This window comes from Phoenix dactylifera, unplaced genomic scaffold (genome assembly GCF_009389715.1).
Source record: "Phoenix dactylifera cultivar Barhee BC4 unplaced genomic scaffold, palm_55x_up_171113_PBpolish2nd_filt_p 000113F, whole genome shotgun sequence".
NCBI classification, from domain to species: domain Eukaryota; kingdom Viridiplantae; phylum Streptophyta; class Magnoliopsida; order Arecales; family Arecaceae; genus Phoenix; species Phoenix dactylifera.
This window is the reverse complement of record NW_024067685.1, coordinates 691,184-715,777: the sequence shown is the minus strand read 5'-3', so window position 1 is coordinate 715,777 and position 24,594 is coordinate 691,184. Positions and strand designations below refer to the sequence as shown.

General features: G+C 38.6%; 1 protein-coding gene and 1 non-coding gene across 2 annotated transcripts; one reads left to right on the top strand and one right to left on the bottom strand.

The window, feature by feature from the left end:
- Positions 1–439: 439 nt before the first annotated feature.
- LOC120104806 lies at positions 440–9,293 on the bottom strand (the record flags this gene model as incomplete). Its single annotated transcript, XM_039116597.1, has 5 exons — positions 9,225–9,293; positions 4,278–5,075; positions 3,963–4,139; positions 1,463–3,029; positions 440–963 (listed from the first exon to the last, which is right to left on the bottom strand). Coding segments are annotated over exons 1-5 (3,135 nt in total), but the record flags the coding sequence as incomplete, so codon positions are not given.
- On the top strand, positions 5,143–5,251 carry LOC120104810. Its single transcript, XR_005507174.1, has one exon. It is a non-coding gene; the product is annotated as a small nucleolar RNA R71 (small nucleolar RNA).
- Positions 9,294–24,594: the final 15,301 nt, after the last annotated feature.

The following is a 24,594-nucleotide window of genomic DNA, read 5'->3' as shown; positions in this document are numbered from 1 at the left end:
TTAAATACATGTGCGGGGATCTAATAATAGGTCTCTAATCAGTCATAGTACGCATGTATTCCTTGCCTTAATAGTTGCACAAACTCAATATGAAAATACATGTGCATTTGCTAAAAAAAAAAGAATGCAAAAACTTTTTTTTTTTTTTTTTTTTTGCAAAATACTTCCCTCCCCCCAACTTAAACATCGCATTGTCCTCAATGTAATAGATACAAGAAAATTATAATGAAAGACAGTAGAGAAAATAACATTGGATTCCTCCTTGAGCTGTTGATATCCAGAAAATGAAACCTACAAAACTAGAAAAATAATCCTAACTAATATACACATACCTTTGCCTTCATGTTCAGTCATAAGAACGCTCCCCCAAGAAAAAGGAGTCTTCTTCATCTGCAAAATTCTCAAGAAAAGGTTTAAGTCTGTGTCCATTTACCTTAAAAATTCTACCATCCCGTGGATTCTCAATCTCAACCGCCCCATGTGGAAAAACAGTTTTTATAATGTAAGGACCTGTCCATCTCGATCGCAACTTACCAGAAAACAGATGTAAGCGGGAATCATATAAAAGAACTTTTTGCAAAGGTTCAAAAGATTTTTTTAAAATTGATTTATCATGTAAGATCTTCATTCGTTCTTTGCAAATTTTAGCATTGTCATAAGCATCTCTGCGAATCTCATTAAGCTCGTTTAATTGCAATTTTCTAGCTAGACCGGCATCTTGTAAATCAAAATTCAATTTTCTAATTGCCCAATACGATTTATGTTCTATTTCTACGGGCAAATGACACGCTTTTCCGTAGACTAGCCGGTAGGGAGACATGCCAAGATTGGTTTTGTATGCAGTACGATAAGCCCATAATGCATCTGATAGTTTCAAGGACCAATCTTTCCGTGATGGGTTCACCGTTTTCTCTAAAATACGTTTGATCTCTCGATTGGCTAACTCTACCTGGCCACTGGTTTGCGGATGATATGGGGTAGCAATTCTATGGGTGACACCATATTTTTTCAATAAGATTTCGAAAGGCTTATTACAAAAGTGTTTTCCACCGTCACTAATTATGATTTTAGGCATCCCAAATCGTGAAAAAATATTTTCTTTTAAAAACTTCAGGACATGTTTGTAATCATTGGTCTTACAAGCAACAGCTTCTACTCATTTGGACACATATTCGACACCGACTAAAATGTAATCATATCCAAAAGATGGTGGGAATGGGCCCATAAAATCGATGCCCCAACAATCGAAAATTTCGATTAATGGATTGAAGAGGCATCATTTGCCTACGAGTTAGACTTCCAATACGTTGACATGGATCACATGTTCTGCAGAACTTGTGGGCATCTTTGAACATAGTAGGCCTATAGAAACCACATTGCAAGACCTTTGCAACAGTTTTCTTAGAGGCAAAGTGTCCACCACAAGCATCAGTATGGCAGAAAGAGAGTACGCTTTGTATATCATGATCCGATATGCATCGTCTAAAGATTTGATCATTGCAATATTTAAATAAATAGGGTTCGTCATAGTAATAATTCTTTACTTCGCGCAAGAAAATTTTTCTATCTGTCGACCCCCAATGCTCCGGCATCCGGCTTGTAACAAGAAAATTTACAATATCTGCATACCATGGTATACTAGAAAGTACAAACAACTGCTCTTCAGGGAATGAGTCCTTGATGAAAAATTGTGGCACTAAATCATGAAAAACTAATCGTGATAAATGGTCAGCAACTACATTCTCTACTCCTTTTTTATCTTTGATAGTGATGTCAAATTCTTGGAGTAGAAGTATCCATCGTATTAAGCGTGGTTTGGCCTCTTTCTTATCCAACAAATATTTTAGTGCCGCATGGTCCGTGAAGATAATAATAGGAGCACCAAGGATATAAGAGCGAAATTTATCTAAGGCAAATACTACTGCAAGCAATTCCTTTTCGGTGGTAGTGTAATTCATTTGAGCATCGTTTAAGGTTTTGCTTGCATAGTAAATGACATATGGCTTATTATCCTTGCGTTGTCCTAAGACAGCTCCTATTGCATAGTCGCTAGCGTCGCACATAATCTCAAAAGGTAATGACCAATCGGGTGGTCGAACGATGGGTGCAGTGCTAAGCATAGACTTTAACTTCTCGAATGCATCTTGGCAAGTTTCAGTCCAATTGAACGGTGTATCAAGGGATAGGAGATTACATAATGGTCGAGATATGACACTAAAGTCCTTGATGAATCTCCTATAAAATCCGGCGTGACCCAAAAATGATCTAACATCTCTAACCATCTTGGGTGCAGGTAGCTTAGCAATTAAATCAGTCTTAGCTCTATCTACTTCCATGCCCTTCGATGAAACAATATATCCTAAGACAATTCCCTTTGGCACCATGAAGTGGCATTTCTCCCAATTCAGTATCAAATTCTTTTCCATACATCGAGCTAAGACAGCTTGTAAATGTGACAAGCAATCATCAAATGTGTCGCCAAAAATGGAGAAGTCGTCCATGAACACTTCCAAAAATTTCTCGTTCATATCTTCAAAGATGCTGAGCATGCATCTTTGGAATGTTGCAGATGCATTACACAACCCGAATGGCATTCGTCGGAAAGCAAATGTGCCAAAAGGACAAGTGAAGGTAGTCTTCTCTTGATCTTCTGGTGAAATTTCAATTTGATAATATCCCGAATAGCCATCGAGAAAATAATAGAAATCATGCCCTGCAACTCTCTCCAACACCTGGTCTAGGAAGGGTAGAGGAAAGTGATCCTTTCGTGTGACCAAATTCAGCTTTCGGTAGTCAACACACATGCGCCAACTCGTCGGGACACGAGTTGGAACTAGTTCACCTTGTTCATTTTCTACTACCGTCAAACCCGATTTCTTAGGAACGACTTGAGTAGGGCTTACCCACTTACTGTCGGAAATTGGGTAAATAATACCCACGTCAAGCAACTTGAGGACTTCTGCCTTAACCACATCTCTCATTGTAGGATTTAACCTTCGTTGCATTTGCCTTGTGGTTTTGGCATTATCCTCCAAATATATCCGGTGCGTGCAAATTAAGGGGCTAATTCCCTTCAAATCGGCACTAGACCACCCTAAGGCTCCTTTATGATTCTTTAAAACATCAATTAATTTTTCTTCTTGGTTATGATCAAGTCCAGACGAGATGATTACAGGAAAAGTATCTTCGGGTCCAAGAAAAGCATACTTAAGTTCCTTTGGTAAGGGTTTCAATTCGAGCTTGGGTGCTTGCTCATGGGATGGTTCTATTTTCACCTCTCGAGGCGACAATCTCTCAAATTCTCCTTCTTTTGGTCTCCACCCATTGACCATCTTGATATCTAGATTATCCACAATAGGTGTGACTGACAAATTATTACCATTGGTTCCATTAGGACACCAATCAATTAAGCTATCATTGAATGGGTCGTTAATTGCTTTAGCTAACAAATAATCTTCTGCGATGGTTTCAACCCAATCAACCTCCTTACTCTCTTCGGAATCATTGGGTTGTTTGCACACATTAAAAATGTTCAGTTCTAAGGTCATATTACCGAAAGAAAGCTTCATGACGCCATTCCTACAATTAATCAATACATTAGAAGTTGCAAGGAATGGACGTCCTAAAATGACCGGAATCTGAGACTGTGAGTTCGAAGCCAGATGTGTGTCCAATACAATAAAATCGACGGGAAAGTAGAACTTGTCTACTTGGACTAATACATCCTCGATAATCCCCCTTGGAATTTTAACTGACCTGTCAGCTAATTGCAAAGTGACGGAGGTTGGCTTCAACTCACCTAAACCAAGTTGCTCATATACAGAATATGGCAATAAATTCACACTCGCCCCTAAATCTAACAATGCTCGCTCTATCCTAAAGTCACCTATGATGCATGAGATGGTTGGGCAACCTGGATTTTTATATTTAGGAAGAATGTTGTGCTGCAAAATAGCACTCACATTTTCAGTTAAAAATGCCTTCTTCTTAATATTTAATCGGCGTTTGACAGTACACAAGTCCTTCAAAAATTTGGCATATAAGGGTACTTGTTTGATTGCATCAAGAAGAGGTATGTTGATCTTTACTTGTTTAAAAAGTTCAAGAATTTCAGAATTAGGTTCGAGCTTTTGCAACGGCTTTAACCATTGTGGAAAAGGTGGAGGAAAAGGACATTCAACTTTCTTAGTAGAAGTTGGGACCTCAACTTCTTCTTTGTCCCTTTCATCAACTTTGGGAGCATCAGAATTAGAAGTGACCTGCGGTCTCAATGGGACGGTTTGATCAATGACTTTCCCATTACGCAAAGTCATGATGCTTTTTGCATGTTCTGTATGCGAACTAGAGGGAGCCGTATTATTACTACCGTGCACTTGTGGGTTAGGTTGGGGTTGAGCTGGAAGCTTACCCTTCTCTTGGGTACTTAGGACGGTAGTCAACATTGACAATTGGTTCCTTATGTCTTCAAAATTTCGAGTATTTTGAGCATTGATATTAGCTTGACCTTGTAGAAAAGTTTGTATGCATTGCAAGGTATCCTCGATATTTGGCTTTTGAGAAGGTGATGGTGCATAAGTAGGATGTGCAGGTGGAGGAGCTGAATGGTGTGACTGTTGAGGATGATCGTTTCTCCACCTAAAGTTTGGATGATTCTTCCAACCAGGGTTATAGGTATTCGAGTATGGATCGTTATAAGACTTTTGGTAGGAGTTCATAGCATTTGCTTGATCGTGCAAGGCTTCTTTGAATGCCGGTATGGTGGGACAATCAGTAGTAGTATGACCCGACATATCGCAGATACCACAACACTCGTTTCTAAGCTCTATAGTCTTGACAGGCTCAACCTTCCTAAGCTCAATTTCTTCTACCTTCCTAGTGAGGGCTGCCATTTTAGCGTGAAGATCATCCTCAGTTCTGAGGTTGTAAAGGCCTCCATGTACAGAGCTAGTAGGCTTAGGCAAAGACTTGTTGTTTCTATCCCCGTTATCCCAAAGTTGGGCAGTCTCAGCAAGGGAATCCAAATACTCCCATGCCTCATCAGATTGTTTTTCTAAAAATCTACCATTGCACATGGTCTCTACAAATTGTTTCAACTATGGAGATAAACCTTCATAAAAGAAGCTAATGGTTCTCCAAGTTTCGAATCCGTGATGAGGGCATGAGAGAAGAAGGTCTTTAAATCTTTCCCAACATTCATAAAATGTTTCATTATCTTTTTGTTGGAAATTGCTGATATGTCTTTTCAAAAAGTTAGTCCTTTGTGTGGGGAAGAACTTCTTTAAAAATTCTCTCTGCATATCTTGCCAATTTCTTATTGATCTAGGTCGCAAAGAGTTTAGCCATGTTTTGGCCTTATCCTTTAGAGAGAAAGGAAACAATGTCAACTTGAGGACATCCTCGGTGACATTTGGCACTCTAAATGTAATGCTCAATTCTTCAAAAACCTTTAAATGAATATACGGACTCTCGGACTCTAACCCGTGGAACTTGGGCAGCAATTGGATTACCCCGGATTTGATGTCAAAATGTCCTACATTATCAGGAAAAATTATGCATGAAGGCTGACTAGTCCTAGCCGGTTGTAGGTATTGTCTTAGAGTCATAACATGGGGTTCTCGTTCTCGATTGTGGTGACTCCCCGCATCTTCATTTAAATCAGCCATCTCACAAGGTGTGAGATACTGCGAAGAAATTTCAGGGGTATGTCCTAAGGGATGATCTAAAGTTGTACGACTTAATCGACCGGTGTCGTCCCTATTCCACTTTAGCATGCAAAATATTTTCCCTCTTTTTTTTTCTTTTTTTTTAAAAAAATAAAAGAAAATAAAAAATAAATATAAGTACCAACTAAAGTTACCCTAAAACGATATCCTAAAACAAAAATTTTATTCACAATCAAACATGCAACAAAACATTACACCTCAATTTCCAATGTTTTTCTTAAATTTCTAGACAGCTCCTAACTGGTTTGAAGAGGACACCTAAGCCTCCAATCCGGTCTAATGAACCGAGTTGACCAGGTAAGCTCCCAGGTAAGTGGAGGGGTCACGATGCGTTCGCAAAGGTCCCACTTAAAACCCACTTGCCTCGAACAGATGAACTGTCTTCCTTATAGGGACAAAGCTTGCCTAGACATCAACTAAGCCACAGAGCGAAATTGGTGCAACTTTCGGTGGTCTTCGTCCTATTGAGCTCGAATGTCCTTAGGGGCCAACGTCTAGTTGATTTTAGTTAAGCTTAGGATATTTATGCACTGGGGTGATTTTTGGGCTAAGGACGAGTGATGAAATTCCGACCTTATCTTTTTAAATGGGTTCAGCCCTTAGAATATTTTATGCTGATGCCTTATACTATATGCAACAATCAAGAGATTTTTTTTTTAATGTTTTATGACATGACATTAAATTTCATTGAATAGGTGATCAAGCAAATTAATTATTTTTTTTTTAAATTTTATGAGTTGACGTTTGAAATTTGAATTCTAAAATTTGAAATTTGAAATTTGAAATTTGAGGTTTTTTTTTTCTTTTCTTTTTTTTTAGTTTTGAATAATCACCCTTTATCTTTTCTTAAAGTTTTTTTTTCTTAAATTTTCAATTAGCAACAAGGGTTAATGAGATATGATAACGATAAAATTCTGATTCTAAAAAAAATAAATGCAGAAAATTTAAAGTAGAAAGCAGCAAGGTTTCGTATTAATCTGATGATCTTAAAAATGTCAGAATGTCAATCAGACCGTTCCGATTATCTAACAATGTGTCTTGCACTAGCTGACCAAATTTGAGTCAAATCAGACGGCTAATTTCTATGATATCAGAGTTTGATGCAAATTGTGCAGGGAATTAAAAATAGTAGTAAAGATGCAATTTTTTTTTTTCAAAAGAAAAATACTAACTACTAAGGTAAAAATTAAATCTAAAATTATACTAATAACTCAGCCGTTCTCCGGCAACGGCGCCAAAAACTTTGTGCTTTCGAAAAATTGCTCTCCCAAGTGCAGGAGATTCGCACAAGTAGTATAACTCGGGAGTCCGAGGTCGATTTCTCAGGGAACGATCTAAAGATTATTAGCGTAATTTTTAGATGTAATTTTCAGTTGATTTTCAAAAGTTAAAAGCAGAGGATTAATAGATAATTAAACAAAGTTCAAGAATATAGAGAAGGCTAGGGATCCGGAATCCTCCTTAACAATATTACTTTCAATAAATAAACTCGGTGATTCTTGATTAAAGATTAATAAGATAGAGTAGTTCTAATCATGGAGTATACAATCTGAAAACATGAATTCAACATCTAAGTATTTATCGTGCCGGTTACGTCTACGACAAATCAAAAATCGAAACAATCCATGCATCAATACATATATAAACCATAAAAGATCTATCAAATAAATAAATATTCAAGAATTCAAAACATACCAATAGATATAAAACAATTAGAATAAAAGATTAGAGTATACTTGATGAAAGCAACATGACAAGGATTCATCCATCACCCTTTGCCAAAGAAATTAGCAAGCCATTACAAACATCAACATCCCTCCCTTTCTCACTCTCTATTTTTTCTTCTTTTTATTTTCGAAAACAGGGCATCCCCTGTTTCCTTTCTTTTTTTCTTTTTTTTTTCGTTTGAAACCAATAGGCCCGCAGCCCGACACCCCCCTGTTCTTCTTCTTCAATGGCTTCCCTCCTTCTTCCTCTAATCGGAGCTCCCCCTTTCAGATCAAAGGCCTCCTCATATAGGCTAGGATTCCCCTGATCGCGCGTGGAGGAGATTGCGGGCGGATCCGGCGTTGAGAACGGACGCCGAGGATCGTGCAAGGGAGGCTGAGGTCTGGGAGATTCAAATGGATGAGAGCTGCGGCAGGATCTTCGAATGCTGGGAGGCGTGTGAAACGGGAGGAAGAAGGGGCGTTGATCGGGATGCTGGAGATGGAAATGGTTGCATCCCTGGGGAGAAGCTTGGACGGACGCCATGGATCACTCGCAGGAGGCTGATCGCGGGCTGAAATCACGGAAGAGGTGGAGGACTGCTGGGAGGAGGCACTGATCGCTGGCTCGGGCGGACGCTGTGGGATTGCTGAGAAGACGCCGCGAGATCGACGGGAGAGAGGCTCAAGATGATGGCGTGATCGTGGGAGGCTTGGTCGCGGGCGGATGCTGCTGGAACGGAGGAAGAGCAGATCATGGATGCAGAGGTGATCGCGGGGGCTTCACGGACACTTGAGATGCTGCTCCTCGGACGTGAATCTGGGTATAAGCTAATCCGGAGGCTGAAGATTTGCTGGGAACGAAGGCTGGCTTGATTCGCGGAGAGGATTGGGCGCGGAAGGAAACGGACGGGATGAAGATGGATCCATCGTGGGACGCTGGAGGTTGAGCCCTGTTTTGAGAAAGTTAAAAAAACGTGTGGATTCGGTTGGAAGCGATGAGCCGTGAGCTGAGCTGGGATTGGCTTGGACCGTGGACGCGGGATTGGGTTGATCACGGGAGATGGAATATGGGATTTGGACGTTGAAGCGCGAGCTCCTTCAAATGGACGCCTGAGATTGTGCACGGGAGCCGGGATGCGTGGATGCGGCCGGATTGGGGCTTGTACGCTCGAGCTCGCTGAATAAGAGTCATGTACTCTATTCTGCAGTTGGGAAGATGCATTCTTTTTAGTTGAATTTATCTAAAATAATGATAAAAATTACAATAAGTGCTAAGGATAATATTTAATCGTGCAAATGTTAACACCTATTATTTATCATTATTTTGCTAGCATTAAGTTAAGTTAAATGGTACTTAGATCGCACTTTTGTGCTCTCATCAACAGTCATACGACACCTTGACTACTTCGGCCATACCCTACCATGACTGTCAACACCCTACCGTTTTCGAGAATGGGTTGTACTACACGTCACCAGCCAGCCTGAGCTGCACGTCTCCAGCTCAGAGCCACGCCCCCTCATGATGAGGGCTGACAGTACCTCCGCCACCTGGACCACTCTACCGAGGCTATAAATAGCTCGATTAGGTAATTTCTAAGGAACTTTTAGCTGGACCAACTTTACCCCACTCTAACTTGATCGTCAGAGGGCCATCACCGGAAACACCGGTGAAGCTTTGTGCAGGTCTGCGGCCGTCCTATAGGAGGTGGTTGCCGTCTTCCCCTTTCAAGCACCGGCGGCTCCCTCGACTCCACTGGCGTGGTCACCCTCGGGCCAAATTTGAACCACAAACACAACCATTGCACATTGGTGCACTATCATCCCCAGCAATTTCTGGCCATTTCGCTCCACAAATCCACATATCTTCTATTCTTCGTAACTGCAAGTCGGAACTTAATATCCTTTAACCTACCCCTCTGCACCTCTTATGATCACTCATTTTGTCATATCCTAATTCCATTTGGGTCTAGCATGGAGCACTACTCCAACTTGTCTTGGTCCTTACCCTTATCCATAGGACACCCACTTAAAGCAGAAAATTCAGCTATTAATTCTTGATAAACGAAAATTTAGAATTCCTAACTTTTCCTAAAAATAACTTAATTACTTATATTTTTAAAAAGTTATTATAAGAATATATTGTTAAATAATAAATATATTTTAAACGACTTATATTAAGCATCGGACTATTTCTAGTTGTTAAGCATTATTAACTTTGAGAAGAAGTAAACTATAAATAAATCTTGTTCAAAATATAATAATTTTTTGCTAATATTTATTGGCTTGTACTCTACAACCACCTGAACACAAGTTTTTTACTTTTAAAAGTTATCTAAGAAAAATTCTTTTGATAATAAATTGATGGATGGATAAAGTCTCACGAAGTTGGTCTCAAAATGGATCACATTTGTGAAAGTAATTAAAAAAATAGAACATATGCTTGACTATATTACAAAAGGAATATTTCTCAACTACAACTCATTTATAAAGATTATTCAATTTCTTATTTTCAAAAATTCAATTGATACTATTTTTTATTTTATGTGTAATAATGAAATTTTTACTTGTAATTTTTTTGTTCTAAAAGATATCTTGCTTTAGATTGGATAGACGCTTAAAGAAAAAAGGTAAAGACATGTTCAGATGTAAAAATAAAGTTATTAAAAGAGAAAGAACCTTATAAATATTTATTAAATAGGATATTGAGAAAAATAAAAAAAATGTAACAAAAGAAAAGAACAAATTTTAATTTGATATTATGCAACTTACACTATTATCTTGAGCAAGTTCTTTATCCCCATGAGAAGAGAAATAGATATTATGATAAAAGTTTAAGGTAAATAAGAGTCATAAGATATTATCAGGAAAATAATAACAAGCATGGAGTGGTGGCAGGATTCTCAATTATCATTGATAAGGTAAAACCTAGTATTTATAACTCTTAAAATAATTTAATGATTTACACTTTTAAAATATCAATTTAAGAATAGAAATTATTTATAGTAGTTCAGAATCAACTTTAAAAGTGTACTAAATTATGAGGATATTATATCCAAGATATGACAAACTTTAGCTAACATTGCATGGCTTATATTTTATCTTCACCCCCCAAAAAAAGCTTGAGATTATTTTTTATTTTATTTTATTTTGAGGATAAACCTTTTAGTAACAAATTTATGGTATATAAGATCTTTTGCATTTTTTTCTAAAAAGGACTATTACAATAAAATTAACAAATCAAGATATTTTTACAGAAATAAAACTTATTGCTTGAATAAATTGCAAAAGGGATACTTGTTAATATATATCATGTTCAATAAAATTTTTAGAACTCTTTCATGAATATTCTTGAACTCTTGGTTTCCAAAGTTAAGTAATTGATTCTATAAGTTATTCTATGTGTAACAATGAAAAAATTGCTTATAATATTTATTTTAGTAAAAAGATATCATGCTTTAAATTAGTGTGAAATAAAAAAAAAAAAATCATATTCATATATAAAAGTGGGTCAATTGACAGAAAAAGAAGAGTCTTGCAAATATATATTTATTGATGTATCAAGAAAACTATTGAAAGAAAACATATAAGTTTAATCACACTCACATGTTCATCTTAAATCCCTTCCTTATCTCCATGAGAATGAGGAGATATTATGAAAAGAAGTCAAGGTCAATAAGAGTCATGAGATACTGTCAAGAAATTGATAAAAGTAATGGGATGTTAGAAAGCTTGTAGATTGATCCAATTTCTAATATCTCTAGAAAACAACTTAATAATCTATGTTTTTCAACAAATCATAAATATACCTCTTCAAGAAATGCCCAAAATGTCCTCCTAATGATCATCTTATTGTTGATAATGATCATAATTTTACAAAATTATTACTAAATTTAATAATGGCCTAGAGAAAAGCTAAAATAAAAGATTATCTTGTAGGACAATGATAACTACTATAAAAAAAAACTCATATATGGTTGATTTAACCATGTTTATGCTTGTCAAGTGCATGTATAAATACAACAAATGTATTATTATATTGTTTTAAAAGTTTAATAACTAAAAAGGAAGTCAAATGCTCCTTATTAGAATATAACTTGCCACCAATATACATATATGTATAAGGTGGATTAGGCTCCACTTGAGTGTAGCCAAGCATGGATCTAGTCACCTCTGCCACCATTCAATCGGCGTACATCTGGAAGACTTGAAAACAACCGTCAACAATGGCTCCCCACTATTACAATGCAAATAAAATAAAAAGAGGCAAAGCATTAATAGGATGGGATACTGTTTATACTTTTTTTCTCCTCTCGAGCACAGTACTCATACCTTAATGCGATGGGATGTGATGCGCTGCCCATACCCATGCTCATCCCTTGGGGTGCATCTCTCTCTCCCCTCATGCCCTAGGCTCGATCTTTTTTATTTATTTTCATAAGATTTGGGCTTATTTCTACAGACTAGATGTTCATCATATGGGGTTAGTGTTTATCATGAAGACCTCAATAGTTATTTCTACAGAGTTAGTGTTTATTCCCAACAAGTTAGTATTTATCTTCAAACTCTTGGTATTTACTCTGTTGATCCAATGTATTGATTTTGATGAGTACAAAATATTTGAGTATAATACTAATAATTTTGTATTCTTAGAGTAGTTAATTTGTTTTATAGGGAGCTCAATGAGGTTAAAAGTTTATATAAGCATGGAGATGCTTAGAAGAACGAATCTCAAAGCTGGAGAAGTATTTAAAGTATTTTGGATGCCTTTTATAGTGGATGACTCAACTCTGAAAAATCATGAGTTGACTTCTGTCGAGCACGTCGATTCCAACACAAATCGAGTCAACCCCAAAATTGCCGCAGATAGAGACAGAGATAGTGAAACCAGCTCTTTTATGAGTTGATCCTAGCGGATCACGAGTTGACTCTAGAGAAACTCAAGTCGAGCCCAAAGATTGACGAGTCTACCCCACAATGACGCCATGCAAAAAATAGAGTGCAACAAAACTATGTACATTCTCGAGTCGATCCTTAAAAAAGAAGAGCCGACCTTTAAAGATCACGAGTTGACCCTTTAAGAAGTTGAGTCGACCCATCTATGCTTGACAACAATAACGGCTATTTTTTTACAAAATCAGAATGGTTATTTTCACTCCCAACGGCTATTTTTTTTCTCTCCAACGGCTAGAAATAAATCTCCAACAATTTTTCAAGCTATAAATGCTTCCAAATTGAATTAGAGAAGGTATGCATCAAGGAGATTTTGTGGATGAGGTAAAAAAAAGAAATACAAGTGAATTACCACTTTTAGAGCTTCAATTTGAGTATCAATTTGAAAAATAACTATTCAAAGCCTCCACCCACTTGAAAGAGATCTTTCAAATATCTATAGAGAGAGCTTCAACTTTCAATCATTGAGTTCTACCACAAGGTCAAGAGCAATCTAGGAAAAAAAAATGGAAATGGCTAAATTCATTCACCTCAAGATCCCAACATTCGGTGTAATTAAACTCGAGCTACAATGGCAAAAATCTAACCTTAGTAGAGGTTATTTTGTATCTTTTTCTTTCTTTCTTTTGTGTACAAAATTAGAAAATCTTGTGTGGGATTTTTGATGTGGCTGACACCATAAAAAATCAACTGCCTTGTAAAGTTTGGCTATACCCAACAAACAGCTAGGTTATAGTTGATTGTCCTTAAAAAATGACTATGTTTTGCTAACTTTGGAGTCAGCAAAGAGTTCCTAAATGTTGAAACTTCGGGTTGGTTTAGCTGTACTAGTAAAATAGCTTGGTTTTGGTTGATTTTCAAGAAAAATCAATTGAGTTTGGTTGTGAGCCCGAAAAATAACTGAGATGCAATCTTGGTGATAAATTCCTAAGAAGAAAGCCTGAGGAATGGATGTAGGAGCTGAATTTGTCTCTGACTACTATAAAATCTTTATGTTTGTGTTATTTGTGCTTGTTTTTATCTTGTGCATTTATTTATCACTCATTTTACTATGCTTAATTTAGTTTAGAATAGTTTTACTTAAGCATTATTTAAGTTTATAAAAAGTTTTGAAAAACGCAATTCAGTCTCTCCCTCTTGGGTTGTCATCTTGGGCAACATACTCCTTCAAACTTTCTATTTATCCTCCTCCATCGCTGTTTACTATAACACAACCCTTATCTGATCGAGAGTGGCTAGAGTTTTTTCCTATTTATTTCTACGACATTTGTATTTATTCTCACAGATTAGCTATTTGTCATTTTAGGATTAGTTTTTATCTTGGATAGCTTAGATTTATTTCTGCAGGATGGAGGGAAGAGGGCAGTATGCATCCTGAGGTGGGCACATTCCATCCCATCCAATTAATTATTCCTTTTTTTCTTTTTATGAAATGGACTGGCTATTAACGGCTATTTGGATACTATTTGGATGCCTAAAGATGCATGTTGATCAAATGGTGATAGAGGTGACTGAGTCCAGACTTGGCTACACTCGAGTGTAGCCTAGGTTATCTCTCACTCTCTATATGTACATGTATATATATACATATAGACTTGGCTAACACAAGTATAACCAAAATAAGATCCAGTCGCCTCCCTTCATTGGATCAGCACATATCCTAAAGTAGGGTAATTGTCATTAATAACCCCCATTGTTGCAATAAAAAAGAAGAACATTAATAGGATAGGACATGCCATCCATGCCCATGCCCATTCCTTTATATACTTTGTATAGTGTTTTAGATAGCTGCAATAGTTGACCAACCGAGGGGGAAATTTTCTTCTTCATTTGTTCCTTTTGATGTACTTGAGAGCTCTCCCATTTTTAGGTTTTTTTTTTGTCTTCTCTCAAACCACCTAGATAGAATAATGAAGATTGATTAGTTTCTTGCATGAGAATATTAATAAACATAAGGAAAATCTAAACATTGTAGCTTTGTATAAATAATCACACAAAAATATCAAATAATATTCAGAACCATATACAGAAACAATCACATATAAACAATCATTACAGCAAATGAATTTGGAATCTAGCTAGACAAATATTACATAGAAATATCAAGTTCCTATGGAATGATTTGGAAGGACTGCTTCTTTCTTTCTCTTCTCATTGTGATTCCTCATCATCTTTATCTAGAGGCCTAGATATATCAATTCTTCCTGCTTTGTTCCATCAGTTTTTACATCTGGTTGAAAACATGTGCCTTTCATTTTAATTTTGTTTTTTTTTCATTAGATATCACTTATATCAATCCATGTTCTATCGACTACAATGTTTGGAATGCTTGTCACCATCTAGAAGCCAAACACTAAGAACCTGAATTCCTTTCCACCATATAATTGCATATAGTTTGGGTTGAATAAAAGTTTATGAAATTAAACAAAGCTTTGAGAGTTGGCAACCACAACTTAAATCAATATTTCTACTTTTTTCAAACCCACGTAGGTGAAAGCAGCCTAACTCCCGATCGTCCTTCTAGAGTAGATGACAATTCGCTTTTGCCCATAGTAAGTGGTCAACAATTCCAAAGCAACTCATAAGATGTTAATGGAAGTAATGTTACTTGGCGAGTAAATTACAGAACTCTATGAATACTTTGATGCATAAAAACAAACTCTATATAGATAGGGTACTACTTGCTTATAGAGGTTAAGGTCATTAGACATTAAGGAACCTAGTCAAATTAACAAGACAATGAATGTTCTATTTTGAATAATTAATTCAGAAATATAAATATAAGAATGTAAAAAAATGATAGAACTATTTGAGTATAAAGAACAATTCTGAAATATAAAAGGCAAAATAAAATAAACAACTAAAACACCTACGGAAATTCAAAAGAGGAAGAGGAACATGATGATTCATTACCTCGAGATGATCAAGAAAGTTTTCAATCACTATCAACTAACTCATCCTTTCCTCTTATCAACCGCACACCTCGATCCCTCTACAAAAACCATACATAAACATCTAGAAGGGTTTCTTCCAAGAAAATAAGAGGAGATAAAACCAGAGGCAGATATCTATACAGCATCAAGTGTAGATCAATTACCTCAAGATTCAATAAAAATCTATTGCATCTAGAGAGCGGGAGGTGGACCTTTGCTTAGGAGGCGTGTGAGAGAGAGGGGGGTGGCGAGAGAGAGAGAGAGGGGGAGCTGGAGCAAGAACCAGAGAACAAAGAGAGATTATTGGAGTCAAATAGTGGAAGAAGGAAGAGAGCGAGACGGAGCAGCAGAAGAAGGAAGAGAGAGTCATAATAGCAGAAGAAGGAAGAGAAGGAGGCGAAATATAGGAAGGAGGAAGTGAAAATCTGAGAAAGAGATAGAGAGAAGAGTAGGAACCGGATAGAGAGTGGGCATTGGCTTTGGCATCGGAGCAGCGAAAGAAGAAACCTTCAATGTTAAACTGGGGGAAGAACGAAAAAAAAACAGATAAGAGGCGCTAACTAGAAAAAGAAGAAACCGGCACCTGAGTGAGGAATGTGGCATGTCGGCATGGGTGGTGCATCTCATACTAGTTGTTGCTGGAATTTGGGCCCGGAGGTAACCGCGGATGGAAGAGAAGGAGCTCCAACAAGTGGTGCGGCGGCGGACAGCTTCCTTCAGGGGATCTGCAAGAAGCCAGTGGCCGGAGGCAGGGGCGGTCCAATACATTTGGAGGCCTAAGACGAATCCAATAAATTAAGTCTTTTTTTTAATAATATTTTTTTAATAAATATAAAATATTTAAAAAATAATATGAAAATAGATAGCTATTAAGTATACTATTTCAACAAAGATACATGAATCTAACAAAAATAGACAAAAAAAAAAATTTAATTTAATATAATTGGGAGCACAAAAATGTAATTACCATAAAAGAAGGGCCATGAAACTGATTAAATAACTGAGATAATGCTTGACAATACTGTTTACCCCGTCAAGCAAGAGCAGAATAGGAAAAGGTCATCCCATGGTACTTCATGGCCAAGGTAAAGAAAAGAATTTGTCCGAAAAGGAGCCTCTCCATAAGAGAAAGTAGGGGCATTATGGAAAATTCACTCTATCTAATTAATAAAAGTCCCATCCCACCATCTCCCATTCAAATGAGTACCCAAGCAGCAACTGCAACATCACACAACAGCCATTGAACCGCCTCCCTCCTTTTCCCTCTGTACCACCCAAGAGGGGAGAAGAAACCAAGAGGAGAAAATTAAAAGAATCTCCACCCTCCAAGAAGTCCATTTCCAATCCCCCTTTCTTCCTGATGGCCCAGCTAGGTCACGAGTAATGTAAGGGAAGGAAAACCAAGACCAAAACCAAAAAAGAGAAGGGATGAAAGATAAGAGTGGCTTCAGGCGTGTATCAAGCCAACCAAATCCCTCCTCTCTCTCTCTCTCTCTCTCTCCACCCAAAACAAAACTATTGTCCCCAACTTCCCAAATTGTCCCTCTGCAGGCCAGGAAACTCTCCACCTCCCTTCCATCAAGGGAGAAGACTCGTAGCCAGCTCCTGTTCCAGTTTTGTATGGGGCCTTTGCTTCCTTTTGGTCACGACGCAAGAAACTTTCCTCTCCCTCTCTCTCTCTCAATCTCTTTGCTCCCTTCGCCTCCCACAGGCCTTCCATTGGCCCGAGGCCTTAGGCGACTGCCTCGATCGCCTAAGGCTCGGGCCGGCTCTGGCCGAGGGTTCCGGCGCCGGCCTTCTGATGCTTAAATTAGAGGAGGATTTTTTGTGAAGAAGAGTAATAGAGAGAGCACGTAAGAATGTCCAGAGGAAGGAGAAGAAGGAGCCCCCTTGCCTCGAGATCCCCCCTTTTTATAGAAGAGGGTGCAGGGGTTACCTGTGACTGGATGTGACCGTGTGAATTAATGAGTTACCATAGTGATTGGATGTGATCGTGTGAATTGATGAGTTACCGTAGACGGCTCGAGATTTTGGGCTGGCTGGCAACCTGTTGAGATCCTGTGTATTTAAACGTTGACAGTCGTTGAGGCGGAGATCACGGAATTTGATCCCGGATATGGAGGAGGACTTGATTTTCGATGGAGTGGGGAGGTTTGCTTCTTCCTTTGACTGGGTCTTTCTCGGCTTTGAGGTCGATCGAGCTTAACTCTGCCGAGGTCGAGGTTGTAAGCCCTAGGGCCACGGGTGCCGAGGCCGAGTGCTCCGAGGTTGTCGATGTCGAGACCGAGTGTTCCAAGGTCAGGTGCTCTGAGAGTATACTAGCTATTGTCATGTTCGTCGTCAAGTGCCGGCGATTTGATCGCATGCTTTGTGCGGTCCATTTTTCCCCAACACTATCCTCCGACTTCCGAGCTCAAGCTGTTTACAAGCTCGGGCAAAGGAAGTAATTACTTTCGTCATGCTGGCGAGATCAGGCAGCTTTAAATTGTTCCGTTGTTTTGAGCGTTTTAGGGGCGTCTTCAATGAGAGCACGAGGCGGCAGTCTTTTGGCTTTCCTAGGCGGTTTCGAACCGCGGATTCATGATGAGGCTCCAGTATTCGACGAGACGCCGCTTCGATTCTGCTTTTAAAATGGCGATCCAGGTTGATATGCTGGTTCGATTTTTAAGGTCGGCATGTGGCGTGATCTGGATGGGTGGTGCGGCCTGCCCTTGTCGGTGATGAAGGCTGTCTTCTCCTCATCCTCGGGCGCCATTCGGATCTGATTGTATTCCGAGAAGGTGTCCATGAAGGTCAGCAGCTGGTGTCCCGAGGTAGAATCGACGAGCTGGTCGATCCTGGGGAGAAAAAAAATGTTATTTGGATAGGCTTTGTTCAGGTCGGTGTAGTCCACGCACATGCGCCATTTTTCATTAGCTTTCTTCACGAGGATTACGTTGGCGAGCCAATCTGGGTAGGAGACTTCTCGGATGAAGTCAGTCTCGAGGAGTTTGTCAACCTTCTCGGTCGCCGCTCGCTTCGTTCCGGTGCGAAGCTCCGTTTCTTCTGCCTTACGGGCTTGTAGATTGATTTCACTTGGAGTTGGTGGACCATGACCTCGGAATCTATTTCTGGCATATCGGTAGGTAACCAGGCAAAGACGTCCATGTTGGATTGGAGGAACTCGATCAAGCGATCCCGCTCTCGAGGGCTCAGGCCAGAGCCGATTTGCACGGTCAGCCCCGGACAGTCTTCTCTCAAGGGGATTTGAATGAGGAGCTCGCCGGGTTCCGCCCGTTCCCTTCTAGGCTCGTACCGTACCTCCAGGGTTTCGATGGGTAGCGCCTGGTCCGAAGCTTGGGCTGATACATGAGTTGGTTGTTCTGCTCGGCTTAGAGCTTTGGCTAGCTGCTTTGCTTTGAGGGTCGCCATATAGCATTGCTTGGCTATCACCTAATCCCCACGAACTTCACCGGCTCCTCGCTCGGTAGGGAACCGCACGAACAGATGGTATGTCAAGACTATGGCTCGGAGGGCGTTGAGTCCTGGTCGGCCAAGGATGGCGTTGTAGACCGAAGGCAAACGGACCACAAGGAAGTCCGTCCTCATAGTGCTCTCTCGAGAGGCGAGCCCGGCTATGATAGGTAAGTTGATCACGCCCTCAACCGGGACTAAATCTCCGGTGAACCCGACCAGCGGAGCATTTATTCTTCGGAGCTGGCCCTCTGTCATTCCCATTTTTTGAAAAGCATCATAATATAAAATGTTTGCCGAGCTTTCATTATCAACCAAAATATGTTTTACATCAAATATATTCACGATCATGGAGATAACCACAGCATCATCATGGGGAGTTTCAACTCCTTTTAAGTCCTCGTCCGAGAACTGTTAGGATCTGTCACATGCCGCTGAAAATTCAAAAAAAAATTTAGATAAGCAGCGGAAAGACATGTGCATATCCCGTTCATCGCATGAACGTATTTTAAAACCTTTTGTAGATAGATCAGGATTAATTTCTTATTAAATCATTTTAAAATCATGATTAAGAAGATCAGATCTTCACCTTGTGCGGGTAGATGGTCTCCGCAAATCTGATTTACGTGGTATTTGATGAAGGTTCAGTGGAAGCCGCACACACGTCCGGCCTCTACAGGTATCCACACGAAGTAGTGATTCGATCGAAGCCTTTGGATCTCCCCGGGGTGCTAGCTCCCTTGTAGAGATGGCTTTAGATGGTTGAAGTCCTCTCCTTTGAATCAACCTTTGATTGCCTTGAGAGGAGGAAGAAGAAGGAGGGATCTAGGAAGAAGAAAACAAGGCTCTTCGCAGCCTTTTCTTTTCCTTGCGCTAGAACCAATAGAAGAGGAGGAAGGAGGCCACGCCACCCTTTGTTTTCTTCCCTTGTTCTTGCGGCTGAAAGGAGGAATGGGAGGGGAGGTTTGCTGCCGTGAAAGCCAAGGAAAAACATGAGAGGAGGGGCCGAAATCCCTCCTCCTTTTTAATTCCTTAACAACCTTCACATCGACCTTGTTCACATGCTGCGAAAAGAAGGCGAAGTGAGAGCTAGACTATTATAAGTTTCCCCTAGTATAATAGCTCGGAAACACTGCCTGCAGAGCTGGTTTGCATGCCTCTTGGATCAAAACTTCCCATTTAGTCCCACTTCAGAGTTGCATGTCGGCTGGCAGAATAATTCCTTGACAAAGCTCTCTAGTGACTCGAGGATCTCTGAATGCTGAATCATCAACCTTGACATTCCATCCAGGGATGAAGGTTCTTGACTCGGATAACGTAGCAGGAGTCGAAAGTAGTGAAGAAGAAGATGGAGCTGGTGTAGGAATCGGCCTCAATGGAAAGTTGCACCTTGTATAGAAGAAGGACACGAGACCATGATCAATACCGAGATAGGACCCGAAGTTGGAGCCATGGTCGATGCTGAAGTCGGAACCGTATTCAGATCCATGGTCGGTGCTGAAGTCGGAACCGAAGTTAGAGCCATAGTTGATACTGAAGTTCGAACTGAAGTCAGAGCCATGTGTCGAAATTGAGGTCGAAACAGAAGTTGGAGCTATGGCTAAAGCCAAAGTGGGGATCGAGGATGGGACTAAAGTTGGAGCAGGAAGCAAAGTCGCCTCACCAGCTTTAGATGCCTTGGGCTGAGTCGTTGGTGCATCCAGGCATGTTGTAAGAGTAGAATCAGGGTCAATATCAACAATTTCAGTAGATCCCCTTGTTGCGGGCGCCTACTCCTCGACCTTGGAAGCTGCCTCCGAGCTAACCACCTCAGGAGTCTTGGCGTTCGGAGGTACTTCGGATTGTTTCCTCAACCGCCATCTCTTTTTCTTGCATTACAAAAAAAATAGTCTTTTCTCGGTGCCTTTGAGAGCCTGTATTTATAGCATCAATAATTTTTGTGCTGACACAAAAAAAAGCATCGGTAAAAACCAAAGCTTTGCCGATACTTATAACTGTCAGGCTAGCTTAGGCCTTTGCCGACGCTTATAAGTGTCGGGCTCTCTTCGTTTCCGCCAACTTTAATAAGTGTCGGTCAATAATGGCCTTTGCCGACGCTTATAAGCGTCGGCAAAGGCCCGAGACCTACCGTATCATTTTGCTAATGCTTTGCCATTTCGGTATGGCTGATGCTTTTAAGCATCGGCAATACTAATTCTAACAATGCTTTAAAGCATCATTAGAGTTATTTTTAAAAAAAAATAATTATTTTTTTTTAAATTTTGTATACATTGTTTACCAAATAAATATATAACAAACATCACATAGATAACAAAAGTCATGTCACAAACAAACAGATTATTCAAAATATTCATATTATCACATATGATTATATTTACATTATCAATTTACATTACATATCAAACTTCTAAATAAACAGTCTACGAGGTATTAGGGGTCGATGGCATCATCATCATCATCTTTACGAGTAGATGAAGTATCAGGAATCTATAAGAAAAAAAACTTTAGAAGTTAAGAATATGAAAGTCATTAAGCTCATATAAAAATACGTCATAATTATATAAAATATTCAGATAAATGTAGTTGTTTACCTGAAGAGGGGCAAATCTTTGCAATACAGATGAAATTTGGTCAAGCTGAGCCCTCAAAGATTGTATCTGTGTCTCATGGCTCTGCTTCAACTCCGCAACATCGGTATGATAGCTCTGGCTTATCTGCTTTATTTCTATTTGATGGCTCTGCCTCATCTCCTGCATCGCTTCCTCCATTACTGTTATATGACTACGAACCTCTGCAGTGCTACTACCTTGTCTGGCATTTTGGGTATGTATGCTTATTGTAGACAACTGAGTGGGGGTAAGCCAATGCCATAACCCCTTACTCGACCATAACATTCTGGGCCTATCAATTTGGCAAATATTTTAGCTTCGACGAGACTGGTCGCACCGGATAATGATGACTCTCCAACGCGCTTTGAAATAAGGGATGTATCCCTGTCCTATATCTCTCAAAAAAATAGTCACATATTAATTTTTTAAAAAAACTAAGAAAAAAATCGTTGCACAAATCAAAGATGAATATATACAATTATATCTCTCGACTCCTTCCGGATGAATCTGTCATCTCGGTGGGTGTGAATCATCCTATAGAACTCCACCTCATCCCTCATATTCTCTTCTATCTACAACAAAAAGTATATTGGCAAGCTATATACATGATATATGCTATATGATAGAAGAGTTTCAAAGAAACTTATGAATTCATCTCTACACCTCGCATAACTCTTTGAGCCTAAAGTATGAGGAACTGCCTGAGATGCTCGTGCAGCTCTAACAATGTTTGAATATGTTTGCTAAAAAAAGTAAACAATGAAATATATTCAATGTATATATTTGCAATCTATATTGATAATAAATATAATATAAGATATTGAGAGAGTATACACAACTTATCATCTCTCGAAAAACCAGTAGTTAATAAGCTCTCTCCACTGATGAGGGTATACATCAGGAGGACAAACACGAGCAACTTCCTCTGTCATACTCTAGCGCGTGTAGTCCGTCTTCAACTTCGCATTATATTCTTTCTATTTACAGTTGAGAGACTTTAGCACCCAATTATAGCTATCTGAAGGGAGCACAAACTTACTCTACACCAAGGTAAAGAATGTTATAATAATGCTAAATCAAAAATTAAAATTATGATAGTAAGCAAATTAACATACAATAGGTATCAAATTAACAATATAAAATTCAATTCTTTACCCGTACAACTCTAAGAAGCTCAATCTTATATAAAGGAAGCATATCATTTCACTTCATATAGTTAAGCAGACATAACTGACCCTTACGCGCAACCGATCATAGAAAACCTGATAAAAGATTTCTAGCCCTCTTGATGGGCTGCCCTAATTCGTTGCATTAGATGATGACCTTCTCATCGTCACGAAGCTGCCACACATCCCTTACTCGAGTAGGTGCCCATCTCGTTCCTCACTCTTTCCTGTCCATCTATTAAAATATAATAACATATGCATTAAAATATTATAAGGCAAATGAATTAAAATAATTAGATTGTAACATAACTTAATATATGAATATTAAATCAAATTATCCTGAATCTGCAAGTTATCCATAACAACTTCCTCGCTTGGGTAATCAGCAAGAGGCTCATGTTGGACTAAAACCCATGCTGTTGGGGCTTGTAGGGCTGCTGGACCGTAAGAACTAATTAGAAGAAGATCTCATCTGAGACTGCTGGGACTCTACATCTCTGAATCACTAAATCATTTTTCTTGGAGCATGTTGTTACCTAGTATGCACAAAAAAAATCAATATCAGTTAAATAATAATTCAATGCCAAATGAATAGCTAGTAAAAAAATAATATTTATTAACTAAAGATATAAGATAGCACAATAATTCATTCAATGTATACATCGTAAATTTTTCTTACCATTAAGAAACTATACTCTCTCATTCAACATCTGTTATAACCAAACTCGTAGTATTTAGTTCATCAGTTGGCACAACATTATAAAGCATACACTGAGTATAAATCTCATCATCCTCCTCTTCCAATCCTTTTTCTATATCATACAAGTTCCTAGGTTTAGTCTTAATGACAACAGACTAATCTTTATCTTTTGTCTAGCATTTATCTTTTGTCTTGCACAAAAAATACTTGTCGAGCTTGAGATGAAAAAACGAATGGGTCATCTTTCAATAAGATACCAGTATGTATCAACCTTAAAAAATTTACAAGTGTGAAGCCATTTATGTCTTGCCTTAAATCTCTAGATGAGTTTATATTTACCCAATCACATCGAAATAATAATATCTTAAACTTTCCACAATTTCTCTCCATCATCATTGGTACCTAAGAAAATTATAAAAGTAATGATTAATTTCTCTCAATAGAAATTAAAACCATACTAACCTAATGTATTAAATGTCTAACCTGTTTCAAAAGCCATTCGGGAAATAACTCAACCAGCCATCTTTGCTCAACTCTTGGGGTAGGACGAATGCTATGGTTGACGCTTAGCCGAGCTACTAAAAATTTACTGCACGATCAGAAAATCTTTAGTTAAGAATATTATATCTGACATGACATAAATTTATATTTCTTATAACCATACTAACCTGTGATATTTAGATATTAAGTCATTATGAAGTAAGACATAGCGATGTACCTATGCCAACGATTTTTGGTCAACAACAATACTTTCAACTTTTTTTAAAACTCTTCCACTAGATGAGAACTTGTAAAAATCTGTATTCTCTACAATATCACAATTTCTTTGAGGTTGATTGAAAGCAGTTTCAACACTTTTAAGATATCTCGAACAAAATGTCAAACACTTCTCAATAATATATCTTTCAGCAATTAAGTCCTCGGGATAGGCTCGATTGCGTACATTTTTTAAGCGCACAAGAAACCTTCAATAATAAATTTTTAATATCAATATTAACATCGGTATGATTTTTAAATATTAGAGTTTAGCAAAATCATCTCTCAATAGGATACATCCATCGGTAGTGAATCGGTTCGCCAAGTTTAGCTTCCATTGCTAAGTGAATGAGTAGATGAATTATAATAGGAGTGGTTTTAAAATCATTCCTTGTTTTTGGAGGAATTGTCACGAGGGCATATTTCCTTGTTTTTGGAGTGGTTTTTTAGTTGTCCAGGCGTTGATAGCTTTGAATCCCCGGGATGTCCTTGGAATTGCATCAAAAGAGAGGGTGAGAACAATCCAGTGTGCCGGGCTGTAAAACGTTTACATGAATAAAATCATTCCTTTCCAAGTTTCTAGTTTAATCATGTT